This window comes from Dendronephthya gigantea, unplaced genomic scaffold (assembly GCF_004324835.1).
Source record: "Dendronephthya gigantea isolate DGI-Jeju-01 unplaced genomic scaffold, DenGig_1.0 000022F, whole genome shotgun sequence".
Classification (NCBI taxonomy): Eukaryota; Metazoa; Cnidaria; class Anthozoa; order Malacalcyonacea; family Nephtheidae; genus Dendronephthya; species Dendronephthya gigantea.
Window position 1 is genome coordinate 308,226 of NW_021163032.1, and position 14,931 is coordinate 323,156.

Here is a 14,931-nt window from a genome sequence, read left to right on the forward strand (position 1 = left end):
TATTCTAGTAATACTTTACAAGTTCAATCCATTACCAACTACAAATCAGGCAATACGTTTAAACACTCTACCTTTTATCCTTGCTTTCATCTGCAGTTTCTGACATACATGAAGTATTATGTAACAGCCTTAACACAAATATCAAAATGTCTTCATTGAGTTTAAACATGCTTTGTCTGCACGTGGTATTGGGTGATTAAATATCGTCTTTACAAAACAAATCACGCTTTTATAACACAAAATTAAATGTGTTATCATATATATAACTATTCTTAAGAAGCCGCACCCATTGTTTCAACTGCAGTGCTATTAACGTCTTCCAAACTTCCTAAATTTTAACCAAGTTCTCCATTGAGCAAATTCTCTCGTAGTTTTCAATGCAAAATAAGCACTTCCAATAGCACCAAATGAAATGAGGGCATATCCTGCGTATGTAATCACTTGAACCATTTCATCTACCTTGTCCATATCTGGCCATAAATCAGGCTTTGGAGGTACAACGAATGATCCCACTTTCTTCGCTCCACCATATATTGACGACACTGCATCGCCAATGCCGAAACCATTGCTTGTTTCTTGTTCTTTTTTGCATGACTGCTGTTCAACGCCGCTTTCGTCCTCCATATTGGAACGTGGGGAAGCCCCATGTTCTCGCGCGTGAAACACGCGAGAAACACGCGGGTCAGAATATTAGAGAATCTACCAGGGATATTAGAGAATCTATGTGGAGTATTGGGAACCCCAGGGGTATATAAACGAGGGTACGTCACGAGGGTAATTGAGGTTGGCAAGAAACTCTCAAGAGCTGTCATATTAAGTGCTTTTAATTAAATATCAAGTCTTTTGATGCCCAACCAATACTTGCTTTCATTTTCATAACGCAGGCTAACAGAGACCTCGCCCTTGTCACAAATTGCGTACACAAATATGAACTGTAGACTTTCTTAACGAGAATGCAGATAAATTATATTTTACATATTCATATAGCCGAGGAGATATATATATTACAAATTCTCTAACAGAATCGTTTCTGGCACTGTATGTGCTATGATTTGACAAGGAAATATTGATCTATGCAATAAACTTGAAAAAATTTCAAATATCATGGATTCCAGCTTTGCAAGAATTCAAATATGTTCTTTGACTCATCTATGTTCTCACTCCCATCAGATTTTGGCTACAAAACAACAAAAATATTATTATCAATTGTGTGCAATAGAATTGGATTCACAAGTAGCATAATATCATTGTATCACATGCGTTCTTGCGCCAACCCAAATATGGCAAGAACATTGTATTTTGCTTGCTATCTATAACAAAAACACAATACCTGTTCAGTTGAAGATGTCATTTCCTCGTCATTCACCTCATTGATATTTTCATTACTTTTTGATGTGGATGTTTTAGGCTTGTCTTCCAATTTATTTGTTACCATTTTTCCTTTTATATTTTCATTTGTTGTTTTTATTTGTTTCTCCTTTAAACTCTGCTCAACATTGTTCAACTTTTTCGCAGTTTCACCTTCTGTTTTTGTCTCCTTCAACTCAGGAGTCTTTATGGATTTGGGATCTGTCTTTTCTGACTTTTCTTCGCTAATCTTAGGTTTCTCTCGCTTGATTGCGGGAAATTTCAGGTTCCGCTGACTCTGTTGAATGCGAGCAAATATTGTTAGTAATATATAGGTTAATATGATCAAATATCACAAAACTTTATAAGGATTTTCAAAACAAATGTGTACGCATGCTTTACCTTTGTAGCCCAGTGGAATGGTTTCGAGAACGAATCCTACAATAGAGATATATTCACATCAACACCTGGCATTGTCAGAAGAAGCCATTATTATAAAGGCTAAGTTAGTTCAGACAATTGGGTGAATAATAACTAGACTAACTAGTATTTTAACAATGACTTTATAAATTGGGTAGCAACCAAGTAAACATATTTTGTCTTTGATATTCTATAACATTCCTTGCACTCTCATGCCTGTGAATTTTTAAAACATTACTTACAAGCGGGAAATAACTTTACAAACAATAACTCAATAACTCCAAAGCAGATATTCGCATTATTACCTAATTGAACAATTCCCAAAACTATTGTATATTTGAGACAAAACTGCTCTCTGTTGAGCGTGAGAAATATCCGGTATTGACTTCCAAACATTCACTTTCCGCATTAAAAGTGTCTTTTAATGCAAGGATTATCAAACTAATCAAAGAACGGTAATTAACACAACATAAAAGTGATAAAAACCTACGTTTAATGTCATGCTGTCTGTTCGCTCTTCCCGAGGGCAAGGCGTTGAATCTTCAGACGAATTCAAACTTTCGGGCTGCCAAGGTGTCCTTTCCTTCCAGTATTCATCATTTGTATTATATTTTGTTCGAATATCGCTGGAAATAAAGCGATCGTTAAGTAGCTCGTCTCTTTCTTCTACGGACAAACTTGGCCAAGTATTTCTGTTCTGCGCGATAATTTTTCTCTCCTCTGCAATAATGCGTCTGTTTATCCCGTTAATTCCTTCAAAATAGCTCCGAATGTATTCCTCCATGTTGTTAGGCTTTGCATATCGTTCCGTCTCCGGGATGAAGTTGATCGTCAATGTTTGTTGGGAGGAATCCTTGTTTTTAGCCTGTTGTTTCATGCTGGTTTCCCCAACACTTGCGGCCATGATGATACGCGACAACTACAGGAGGGACTCAGGAGGGTGTTAAAACTGAAGGTAGGAGGGGGGCAAGAGATGCAGAATGTTTGGGTTTGGTCCCTACCTCCAACCTTGATAGGGTGCTAGGTATTTTGCGACAAATTTTAAGAGCAACCATAGTAACCATGTAATTTCCTGAAATCAACGCGGTTTCACGTAAATTCTCAGACGCTCACCATTGATACTTAATTCTATGAAATCTTATTAAATTCAATGATTCGTCGCTTCAGTAACCGGAATTTACATTGAGTCACCCCAGCACTGTCAGCACAACGTCACTGCCTAGCGATTTTCCAGACACGGAAGATCTAACGAAATGCTCTCATGGAGGACAGCAACGCTGTTCCTTCTCAGCATTTTAGTGTTGGAAACCTCAATTTTGATTCATGTTTTCTTCAACACCGATTCCACGGTTATTGAGGGCGAACTTTCAACTGAAACATTGTCGCTGTTTAAACTGTGCGACACGAATGCTGATGGTGTGATTGATGTCTCAGAGTTCGAACCAATTCAACGAAGAATTAGCGAATCCTTAAGTCTTCAACTTGTAAGGATATGGAAGCATTGCACGTTCTATTCCAAATTGACAAGATCACTAGGGCTTTATATTTCGTTTATAGTCTAATTTATATAAATTTGATTGCTCACATAGTTCTCGACCACACACTTTATACCAACAAATATTTGTGGATTATGTTTAATGATGTAACTAAATCATATGTCAAATTCTTGGGTCATGTTGTTGGGTTTTTTTTGTATATCACCCCACGAACTACGGTGCAAACCTTTTAGCAAGGCCTTGAGGCCACCATACTTTCACCACTACACTCTTGTTTGACTTATTTGTCGCATCTTTTGGCAACACTAGTGATAGGTCCCATCCCTGACCTATATATATTTTTGCATTAAGGAACTGAATGACTCAATTATACCATATGATGATATTGAAATAAACTTCGAAAACATTCGAATCACAGATGGTGAAACATTGGACATAAAAGCAGAGTTTGAGCCGCTAGTTTTGGATTCTATGACAAAGTTCAAAGAAGAGCAAGAATTAATGGTAAGTGACTTATGAAATACACATCTCACATGCCTTAAAAATCTCCACCTCATGATTGATTAAACCTTTCTACCTGTAAACTTCACCCCCTTGTAACCTTGAATTTCAGGTGGACATGCAAGCATTGACTGGATTGCAAAGATGGCTGACTGTATCAAGGAAAGAGGCTGAATTTGCAGTGGAAAAATTCAAATGTTTTCTACCAAGAAGAAAGCACTATGATTTGGGTGAAGCATGGACCTTTATTGTACCTGATGTGTCTCGTCGTACTGGTCAGTTCCGTTGAATGTAAAATAAATTATCGCCTAATAAAATTGACCCACCCTTTTACTGATTACCATATTTTGATTTTCCAGCACCTCACCTCTCTAATCGATATGCCTATCCAGGCATCAATGGTGATCACCTGACCATTCAATGTCTCCTGCAGATGTTCCACCCCATGGTTTTTTTGTACTCTCGATTTCCGCCACAGGGAGGGGTGGCATGTGTCAGGGCCGAGAACAATGAATTCCTAGAAATTGAATTCAGGTGCAAGGCAGATCAAAGATTTTTTACATGTAAAATAATAAGTAAACCATCCCTGAAGAATATGAAATACATTTTTGTTCAAATCAAACCCCTATACAAGGATTATGTAGTGCATCAACCTCTGCTAGAATAGAAACAAAAAACTTTTGGTATGATTTCCATCAATTCCTCATTCAGACACAAATAATGACAGCTTCATTCAAATGCTATATCCTGCATATTTTTAGACATGTAACCCCTTAGAGCATGAATTCTTACTTTGGTTTCAATCATTCAGGCTTCATGCTGAGTTCCAACTCAATACACCTCCATTACTGCCTTTCTGGTTCACACCAGCACAATTTTCTGGCCGTCTGATCATCAGTAAGGATGGCAGCCATATTGAACATTTTGAAATGGAAGTACCGAACAACCAATCTCTAAATGTGGGTAGGTGGACAGGGTATTTCAAAAGAGATAGTTCTTAAAGGTTTCTTGTAATTGGCCCCAGCCGAGGCACCTGTTAGCGTGCGATGTTTAAACGCCAATGCAATCATGCAATTTACCAAAAATCTTTCGTTCATGATTATGCAGATATGGAATGGTTAGTCGGTAAACGCAAGGACGAGGAAATTGTCGATGGTAATAACAATCTTGAGTTGAGAATAAATTTTAAAAAGCCGAACTATTTGGCTAAATATTGTCTAAGTATTTCCATTTTATTTATTTCAGAAAGTGTAAGTAAAGAAGAAGCTAACGATAATGACCAAAATAACATGGAAGTCGATATTGGTAATTCAGTCATCTGACCATGCTATAAAGAACTATTCTACGCCACTACAACCTCGCAAAGAAACTAATCTTTACATATTCTTTCAACAGGATATATACCTAAGATGAAACTTGAAAGTGTGGCTCCATCTTATCGCCGTGGCGATGACGACGCGGTTTCTTCTCCGCCTGCAGAACGTGAAATAAAATGGGACAGAGAAATTACCTATGAAGAAGCGAGAACCATTCTGGTAAAGAAAATGTATCCATTCAAAAAGGTGGGCAAGATTCGACTATTTTGTGCTTGTGTGTTTGGAATTCAGGGTCTGGAAATCAATTCTCATCCTAGCAGGAATGAAAGGTATTTTCGTAATGTATTTTCAGGTGCCATATCTCTCGTTCGACGCGGCTTTCAGCAGGGCAAAAGAGGAGAAAAAGTTGGTGCATTCCATTTTACTTTGGGGAGCACTTGACGACCAGTCATGCTGAGGTAAGGCTTAGACTTTCTAGGATGTTTTCTTCCTCTAGTTTTTCATCTGTCCGATTGTTTATCTCATCGTTTTTCTACAGGTTCCGGGCGAACTTTACGAGACACAGCTCTCGAAAGTTCGCCCATTGTAAAGTTGCTGACGTCAAAATTCGTCAGCACCTGGTCTCTTCTAGAAGATATCAAAGTAAGATTATAACTTCTCATTCAGTCCTCAGTGATCCAGTCTGATATACTTTCATTCCCAGTCCCTAACACTTCTCTACATCACTTTACAGAGACTGTCAAAGAACCAGTCCGCCACTCCAGAATTGAAGACGCAAGCTGAACTAGCAATAGACAGTTATAGGTGTGTACGGGTTGTGTACCGGCACAATAACATCGCTCTGTCCCGGGACAGAACTCCACGGCATGCATTTCACTAAACCATTTGAAGTGCTTTTCTCTTATCCAATACTTTCAATACTTTCACCGCACGAAAAAAGCAATATAATAATATTATCATGATTTTCAATGTTATCATAATTTCCAAAGGTTCCCCGTTGAATCTATGGTTGCTCTACCAAATGGAACAGTCTTACATCGAATGAACGCCAACGAACTACTTGAAAGCAATGACGCAGATGCGAGGTATTCTGATTTTTTTCCAGGACGACTATATTCCGCATGAATAACAAATTATAGAAATACCTTCCCTCTTTAAAAAAATCTATCGTTTGTAACCAAGAACGACACAATTTAAATGACTTTTTCATATTTTAGCATCCTTCCAGATATTCAAGATGGAATTAGCGCAAATTACTACAAGTTTCTCAACGAAGCTCTATCTAAAGCCCAATTATACATTGAAGTTTGAAGCTGTACGGCCCCTGACGTCAAATCAGGCTTATGCACTTTCCTTTGATGATAATATGTTTCACAATTGTATAAAATACAAAGAAATCTATTTGATGTTTTCAAGAAAGTGGCATTTTACAACTTATTACACAAATTTACGATGTCAGTAGAGCTTTAGAATTGGTAGTTTTTTTAAAATAATTTATGCTATAAGCAAAGCATTTTGTAGACAGCAATAAACATGAATTCATTTTTTAAATATACTGTTTTTGATATTTATTTGAGCGGTATATGTCAATATAAAATGATTGTTAGATATACAAGTAAATTTGGTGTAATTTGTAGTGAATTCGGAGCTATTCGGATATGCAACGATCGATTCAATCAACTCATATTGAATAGACATGTGGTTTGAAAGGACATATCTTGATTTCTCTAGCTAAACTGAAGCCTGTTTCTCACAACAAGGGCAGCATCAAACACGCTTCTCTTTCCTCGCCTCACCCTGGCGTGTCAACCCACCTGCAATTGTCCAGTTGTATTACAAGGTTGGAGGGAATGCCACTAAAGCATCGCCATGCGTATTCCATATCTTATAATCAGACGACACCAATTCTTTCACTAAAATGAGAAGATTAAAATCCTTTGACGAAATCTCGCATCTAAAATGGCTCGTTGAGAAGTTCCCAAGTTTCATCCCATCTCCACCGCGGGGAGAGGGGTGAGGTACTCACATCCCCAAAATCAATATTTTACTCACCTACATAAACCTTTGGTGAAGACCTTGGGTTAAGTTTCACCGATTTCGGATCGATTGTGATTCCACTTAAAGTAGTGATCGTTGTCTTGAAATATATCTAAACAATATGTCAATGCTTAATATACCACCAATATGGCTATAGCCTTAACTATAAGAAACGGCAGTTTGGGAGAAAAACTCTGCCATGTTCGGGTGATGAATCTGGAGTCCACTCAAAATCTCAGTACCTGGATGTACGTATTCAGGCCATGACAGAAAGGATCCTCTTTGAAGTTGCTCTGTTCAGCTGTGGATGCATCAGCCAGTAGCACGGTGGCGTTTAACGTAATTTGTAGAGATTTGGGGAATTTTTGACCTGGAAAAACGAAGCGAAATCAAGACCTCGAAGAGGCTAACTTACGTCGCTCAAACAACCGAGTGACAGACTCAACAAGAATTTCTTAGATTTTAAAAGGAAAAACGAACCTAAACTCCAAACGAGTTTTCTTTTTTCTGGCGAGATAAGAACAGCACCCCATGTATTATCAAGTTCCCATTTGCTGATCGGCCCACTGTAATTAGAAGACGCGATTATTTATCCACCGATGAATCACTGCACATAGTGTATTAATACACAAAATGGGCAGTTTGAATGTGGATAATGGGTTCAAGAAGGATTTCAATCACACGCTTGCCTGTGAAAAAATGGAATGTGGATTTCAAAATATTCAAATGAATTCTTAACAGTCTCGCTCAATTGAAGTTGCACTTGAATTTGGGTGACTTCTCCCTGAAAAACGATAAGATGGAACTTTAATATTGCTCTGTTGTGGCGTCTGCCTGAATGGTGTCTTACAAAGTAACAAACGGATCGTTTTTTCTTCACTGGATCTGTAAAGAAGAGTTTATAACCCTAAAAACCAGCCAACTTTGAGATGGTGCCCCAAATCATCTGGAAAACTACAATGTTACCAAGCTAGTTTCCTACCTCGGTTTTCATTTGAAAAACACCTTTCACTGGAAGCTGGGAATCACCGTTCACGTGGCAAAACGGAATCAGCTCGTGCGGAGGAGTGAAACAAACAGTCCTGGAGACTGGGATCTGCTCTCGGTAAAAGTCCGGAGACGAGTTTCCAAACGACCCTGATCTTCCATTTGAGGCAACGTCCAGCCATTGTAGACAGGGATGGAAAGCAATGTGAATGTTTGGATTAGAGGCAAAATTTAACGACACTTCGGGCACGCCATCGACGTCAGCCTGGATATAGAGAAGAAATGGGTAGCAATATTTACAGTGACTGGGGGGCAAAAAGGGGGGGTGGAAAAGGGGGGGTGGAAAAGGGGGGGTGGAAAATGGGGAGGGGGGTGACATCTAAACAACTTGCAAGAAGATAGTGCAAACCTCATGACTACACAACCCTCCTGTCATTCAAGATCTAAAAGCTTTCCACCAAGGACTTTCAAGATAATTATGGTTGACACTGGTTTATCCCTGTATCTGGGGCATTTTCCACCAAAACCAAGTATGAACCAAACTGCTTGGCACATGTGGTTATAACCAGTACGTTACCTTGCACGAGACCACTCCATATACATGACACATATCTTTGTAAACGCTCTTCTCCGGGTAATTATATATCACAGCCTTCACTTGCTCTCGTATGGAGAAGTGCAACTGATTTCTCGTCTTTGTAGCAGCCAATGGTCGCCAAGCTGATAACTAAACCATAAATAATATGATTGCAATAATGTTAGGTACTGCTCTAGTCCTATTATTGGAAACATTTAGATAATCATATGTTTCATTGGGATATACTAGGAAAAACTACTCACTCTGTATTTTGGGGTCCAGTTATTATCCTTTCCAGTTAAAAAGCCTTTCATCGTGCTGAAATTTGTGTCTACTGGTGTCCCGAAAGGTATTAGGATTTTTAGAAGCATTCCAAGTTCTTCAATTTGAGTTGCAAGCTAGACACATGAAATGTTGATATGCTGTGCAGCAGAAAATCATGGTTGTTAGCAAAAGATTGCAAGAATACCTGTGAAATGTTGTCCAGTGGTACTAATTCAATGAATTCAATCATATTATGGATCAAGGCATAACCAATAGATATGGCTGGACTGCAAGGAAAAAATCACTATAAATTATAATAATTACCAGACATTGGATATGACTAAAGAGTTGTCGAATTGAATAATTTCATAAAAATAGGTTCGCCATGTGTACAGTGCAGAACCAACATACATTTCAACTAATGGTGTCCTACTGTCAAATTCACGCTTTTCCACCAAACAAAGGCAGATAAAAATTAAATTAAACTAAAGAAAAATGCAAGCAGGGCTGTTAAAATTGTAATTTTTGGAATAAAACCTTTCTGTTCTTAATAAACAACCTTTTGAAGGGCAACAATCGGCCATAATGGTTCACCATTGATGTCCAATTTTAGAACTGGTTCTCCTTTGCTCTGCTGACAGCCATCAAATTCCTCCATATACTGTGTCAGAAAGATAAACATTAGGTAAAGACCACAAAATCTTCATATCATCAAAACGTGTACAAGTGTACAGATAATGTTTGTCATATGTTCAGAATAGCTAAATCTGACATAATTACCGCTTCAGTCTTCCGTCCAATTTGCAAATTTTTAAACGCAGATTTAACAACGAGATTGTCATCTGGCAATGCACAACTAGATTTTTTTCCATGGATCAAATGATGTCGTCTCTCCACTGTAGGGTACTTCCTGTTGGTTTTTCAAAAGGAAAGTGTTAATTCACCACCTACATTCAGGTAGCCTGCTCAATCACAGTATTGCAAGTAGTCCAGTATATTGTTTGTTATTATTCTGCCCAGTAAAACATACATCACAGGCTACTTGCATGCCTGAATTGTGCGATTGTTCAATGTTCATGGCATCTATTTAGCTGTACGTACAATGCTGAAGATTGATCAGCAGCATGCAACATTAGGTTGAAGTGTAATATTTATCTTGCTTACCTTGAAAACAATACTTGACTTTTCTCCAAATTATCTTTACTTAGAATCCAAATTGCTCGAAAGCTCATTATAACTAGGATTTTATTCTACATGAAGTTTCATACCTAACAATCATTGGCTTTGCAAAAATCTCGCTATCATAAATTTACGCACATTTGTTTTAGAACAATCGCAACTAATTTTTTCGAATGGCAAAGGAAATGTTTTAAAATTTGTTCAAAAACATGCACATTTTCATGCCTTGTTATAAAAGTGAAGAAATTAAAAGTAAGCATAATCCGCGGCCATGTTGCATCACACACGGACACACCTCCATCACGATGACCTTGCCCTTGAGCGACCTTGACCCTTTGTGTGTGTATCGTGCAGTTGTCTAGCATTACCCATAAAATAATTTGAATCGGTTGGAGACCCTCATCAAGAAAATTTCCATCGCAACACGATGCTGATTACCCTGAAAAACACTCTTTGATACCTGTTTGTTGACGCTGATGATATCAAATATCAATAACAACAGTTGTCACCTCACGTGCGAAACTGTCAGAGATCGAACTTTGGAACTTCAACCGAACTTTGGCACCTATTAGAATAATTTCAGCCAATCAGAACAATTGGAACAGCAGGATGATAGTATTTTTTGCCTTCTCAAAAATAGTCAAACACTGCAGGTAATTATTGAGTTCGGACGAGTTCCTTCCAGCCGTCAGTTTGGAAAATGGAAGTCACACAAAGACGGAATATTGTTGGAAATATCGAAAATCTTAAACAAACTTCAAAGGCAAATGGCTCAGCAAACGGCCAGGTGAATAATCGAGATCGTTTGCACCCGGACAGGAAGTTAAATGCCCGTGAAATTACAAGTATCGCAAAGAGATACCTAAAGATTTTGTCCTATCCGATCGAGTGCATTGTTTGTGCAATTGCTATATTTTATATCGTGTTGATTCTCTCTCCATTGCTGCTTGTCTATAATGTCCTGAGGTTCATTGAGAAACAATGGGTATATCTAAGATCAGGTTGGGTTGCCATGAGTGGGCAAGACGCGTTGTGGTTGCAGGATACCAAGGAGAACAGACTCATCATTAACAGCGCAATGGCCCTAGAATGCACCAACATTGAGCATTTAGTAGATGGTGTAAGGGAGATTGTCCAGAGATGTATTAAGATGAAAAAGCCAAATGGCCAAGCAGTGTTCCCTCGGTTAAACAAGTGCATCCAGCGTGGCATATTTCAATATTTCCTGAAAGACCCTGATAGTTTGGATATTGCGGACCACATATACGCATACAGTGGTCCAGCTCCCAAGTCCCATGAAGAAATGGAATCACTTATCTCAACCTTAAGTGCCAAGGATTTCACCTTCGAAAGCCCCCCGTGGCAATTCATTATCATTCCCAAAACCTATGATCGTAACGAGGCAATTATATTGTTCCGACTGCATCATGGCATGGCAGATGGAGTATCGTTGACAAGATTCCTCCTAGAGCAGTTTCCTGACAAACCACTACCAGAAAACAAGCTTCTCAAATATTCAGCTGTGAACAGAAAGTGGATATATCTAAATGGACTCTTGGCTGGTAGCAGGATCCTTGTTGAAAAACTTTTCTCCACACCGGACTGTTCAATTATTCATGGTCCTCCATTGAAAGGCGTTAAGAAAATGTCCTGGAGTCAACCAATCAGTTTACAAGTCATTAAGAAGATAAAGAACCACACAGGAACAACAGTGAACGACATCATGATGGCTTGCGTGTCCATGAGCTTCCATGACTATTTCAGGGCTCATGGAGTATCTAACCCTCCTGACGTTACTATAACCGTGCCCGTTGATGTCCGCCCAAAAGGCCAGCCGTTAGAATTGGAAAATAACTTTGCAGTTGTTACGCTCAAGTTGCCTGTTAGCGAGGAAGGTGCTCTTGAAAATCTATATGCAACAAAGAGACATATGGATGAAATTAAACACTCTGGTGAGGCATTTGTATTGGCTATCGCTGGAAACCTGACAGTTGAGTACATACCTGAATTTCTTACAAAACTTTGGAATGTTCCAATTGCTAATAAGCACTCGTTTGTAATGTCAAATGTCCCAGGATCCCAGGAGCAGTTTAGCATTTGTGGTCATAAAGTTACCCAGATCTTTTTTGCACCACCTCAACGAAACTTGGTTGGCATCGGGGTTGGCATTTATAGCTATGCGGGCGAGTTTTCTATTGGGGTTCAGAGTGACTTAAATTGTATGACTGATCCCAAATGGATTGTGAAAGCATTTGAATCTAGGCTTGCACAACTTGAGAAGTGTATTGTCAGTTCTACAGGACAAATTGAGTTTGACAGCGGCATTGAGTAAATTTAGTAAAATTAATTACAGTATGAAAAGTAGATTTAGTATAGTGTTTTGTCAAGTTCAAGAGTTTTGACATATTAGATGAAAAGATGGACAATTAATGGAACTTACCATAGACATTGCTTTAACTCTTCTGTGAACTTTATTTGATGAGATTTAACTCAATTGTTAATGAATGGTGAAAATTACACATAGAGTTAGTGAACATTTTATCAATGTTACATGCAAAGGATTTATAGATTCATAATAATATATAAGACTATAAGAACTGAGAATTCTAATTAATATATACCTTAATTTATATGAGAAAAAATAAATATATTTTGTTCTAGTATTTTGGTTCACTTTTACATCACCCACCACTAAATATTTCCTCCCACAGTCATTAACTACTTCTAGGCCTGGATATCTTAACCATTAACTTTTTAAACAACCTTTCTACATCAACCTTAAGTCCATACCATAACAGCAAAAAATTCCTTCTATACCATTCTCTATTAAACATAGATAATGTAAAAATTTTAGACTAAGATGGCTTCTCATATGGGGAAGTGCAACCAAAAATTTGAATGCTTCCTATATGAGGATGGTGAGGAAGCCTTACAATCAAAGGTGCAGCACTGCAATCTATACTAACCTTTGATATTGAAAGTGTACAGAAAAGTTTTCATCAAGAAATTCTTTGTAGAACAATGAGAGGTCATCTGCTTTCTCTTTTCCTGGTAATAAAAAAGGATTGATTGCCTGTACAACTTTCAGAAATTGCATATAAGTCTATCATTACTTACCATCAGCTTTGGCATTTTCAATTAGATCTCTCTTTAGTGTATATTCTTTCTTTTCCTAAAACAGTTGAATTAGATAAATTAATTTAACTAACAATATACCTTGGTGCACCTACTTTTGTATCCCATCCTATCCAATGACATATGAAGTTATCCCTAATTTTATGTGGCAGAGTTATGATTTATCTGCACTATTGATTCACAAGCCACAAACCTTTGTAAATTTCAGGTTTTGGTGTAGCCAAAATGAATGATGCCAGGACATTAAATCCTGTTTATATTCCCGAAACATTTTCTCCTAAACAAAAGTTTTTAATACTTATTAAGATGTGGCTTCATTGCTGATCTGGTCTAATGGCTTGTCTGCCATCATTCTGGATAATGGGTTGCATAAAATTTCCAGGCTATAGCAAGCGTAGATCACAGTACTCAAGCATAGACCAGTGGATAAGCTGGGGTAAGTCAGTGCATGGGAGGTGGGAATATATAGGTATGAAAGAGGAAGAAGAATCTGTCCTTTGCCGTCCTTCCATGCACCCCTGCCAACTCACTTTTCCTGGGAACTGATCTCTATCTTAGACTTACCTTTTTAGTTTCATTGTGGTTCACCTCAGTAAACACAACTCTTGGGATGTTAGACTCGTATGACTGCCTCGTAATAATAACTAGTCTTTGGTTTAATTCCTTGTTCTTTTGTACTGTAACATTTCATGCCATTTCCAGCCAACTAAGATAAAAATATTCTTATTTAGTAATACTTATTTTAAATGAATAAATACTACATGACTGTATAATGAATCTCTACTGGACCCGTGACTGGACTAACTGCCAGGAGCCCGTCTGGAGGAATGGAGTGATCGAGAAGTCTACTCTTTATTTTCCCGTACAATAATCCAATAACTTACCTTATTTCCGTGGTTACTGATTACGTTATCAAGCCATTTATACTTAGAGCCTGGAAATACAGTCACTGGGTACTTTATAACATTGACAATTTCACCAAACAGTATTTTCTTTGAAAATGCTATTGCTCTCATTTCCACATCTTTCTTTCCTATTTTTCTGAATACTTGGTGTTACATTCAAATATGGTGTTTCGTCCGCGAGTGTAACTTGCCAACCAAACAACCTTTCGAAACTAGTGAAGGATAATAATTTCTATTCCAATATTTATAATTTCAGAAAAAAATGTAGTTTGGAAAGTGTGAAGTATTCAGAACTAACAGAAATGAGGTGAAAATGATAAACTATTCAATAATAAAACATGAAGTACCGGGAAGGATCCGCGCCGCGGTACCAGCATGCATTGGCACGCGGGCTTCAATAATGGTGGAAAAAACGAAACTTCGTGTCCAAAAAAAGTTGAAAAGGTAGGAAAAAATCTCAATAAATCAACGAGTAAACTAAAACGAAGTATTTAAAAGGGTTTGGCAATACTATTGTGGTTTCTTTTTCTCGACTTCACATATTTTTCGTTTGTTTTTCGTTTTTTTTTGTTTCTTTTTTTATATAACAAAACATTTTTTGTTAATCTTTATATGCAACAGATTGCCCTCTTTTACAATGCAAATGTCTCGGACTACATTAATTATTTTTGTTTGACATCATTTGGAGTGAACTTTTGACCTGTTTAAGGACCTCAATGAGACACCAGTAAAACCGATATCAAACCGGATATAATTTTCAAGCAGCT

At 37.8% G+C, this 14,931-nt stretch overlaps 5 protein-coding genes across 5 annotated transcripts; 2 read left to right on the forward strand and 3 right to left on the reverse strand.

Moving 5' to 3' along the window:
* Positions 1 to 949: 949 nt before the first annotated feature.
* Positions 950 to 2,713, reverse strand: LOC114522173. Its single transcript, XM_028542803.1, has 4 exons — positions 2,258 to 2,713; positions 1,750 to 1,785; positions 1,331 to 1,645; positions 950 to 1,177 (listed from the first exon to the last, which is right to left on the reverse strand). Exons 1-4 carry the CDS (start codon positions 2,669 to 2,671, stop codon positions 1,103 to 1,105), a joined length of 840 nt encoding a protein of 279 aa, XP_028398604.1. The 5' UTR covers positions 2,672 to 2,713; the 3' UTR covers positions 950 to 1,102.
* A 78-nt stretch (positions 2,714 to 2,791) lies between these two features.
* Positions 2,792 to 6,400, forward strand: LOC114522162 (selenoprotein N-like). Its single transcript, XM_028542790.1, has 13 exons — positions 2,792 to 3,251; positions 3,615 to 3,767; positions 3,877 to 4,039; positions 4,124 to 4,298; positions 4,576 to 4,727; positions 4,872 to 4,919; positions 5,010 to 5,069; positions 5,160 to 5,326; positions 5,433 to 5,538; positions 5,619 to 5,722; positions 5,814 to 5,884; positions 6,070 to 6,165; positions 6,298 to 6,400. Exons 1-13 carry the CDS (start codon positions 3,021 to 3,023, stop codon positions 6,389 to 6,391), a joined length of 1,620 nt encoding a protein of 539 aa, XP_028398591.1. The 5' UTR covers positions 2,792 to 3,020; the 3' UTR covers positions 6,392 to 6,400.
* On the reverse strand, positions 6,290 to 10,640 carry LOC114522168 (AP-5 complex subunit mu-1-like). The gene is made up of 13 exons (XM_028542799.1): positions 10,110 to 10,640; positions 9,726 to 9,855; positions 9,505 to 9,606; positions 9,357 to 9,430; positions 9,151 to 9,232; positions 8,945 to 9,079; positions 8,682 to 8,831; positions 8,100 to 8,369; positions 7,807 to 7,901; positions 7,598 to 7,683; positions 7,360 to 7,487; positions 7,133 to 7,229; positions 6,290 to 6,993 (listed from the first exon to the last, which is right to left on the reverse strand). The coding sequence occupies exons 1-13, from the start codon at positions 10,175 to 10,177 to the stop codon at positions 6,914 to 6,916; spliced, it is 1,497 nt and encodes a 498-aa protein (XP_028398600.1). The 5' UTR covers positions 10,178 to 10,640; the 3' UTR covers positions 6,290 to 6,913.
* A 114-nt stretch (positions 10,641 to 10,754) lies between these two features.
* On the forward strand, positions 10,755 to 12,726 carry LOC114522161 (putative diacyglycerol O-acyltransferase MT3172). Its single transcript, XM_028542789.1, has one exon. It carries the CDS (start codon positions 10,825 to 10,827, stop codon positions 12,454 to 12,456), a length of 1,632 nt encoding a protein of 543 aa, XP_028398590.1. The 5' UTR covers positions 10,755 to 10,824; the 3' UTR covers positions 12,457 to 12,726.
* Positions 12,712 to 13,880, reverse strand: LOC114522179 (apoptogenic protein 1, mitochondrial-like). Its single transcript, XM_028542810.1, has 5 exons — positions 13,824 to 13,880; positions 13,453 to 13,536; positions 13,242 to 13,296; positions 13,091 to 13,172; positions 12,712 to 12,947 (listed from the first exon to the last, which is right to left on the reverse strand). The coding sequence occupies exons 2-5, from the start codon at positions 13,528 to 13,530 to the stop codon at positions 12,839 to 12,841; spliced, it is 324 nt and encodes a 107-aa protein (XP_028398611.1). The 5' UTR covers positions 13,531 to 13,536; positions 13,824 to 13,880; the 3' UTR covers positions 12,712 to 12,838.
* Between the last annotated feature and the right edge of the window lie 1,051 nt (positions 13,881 to 14,931).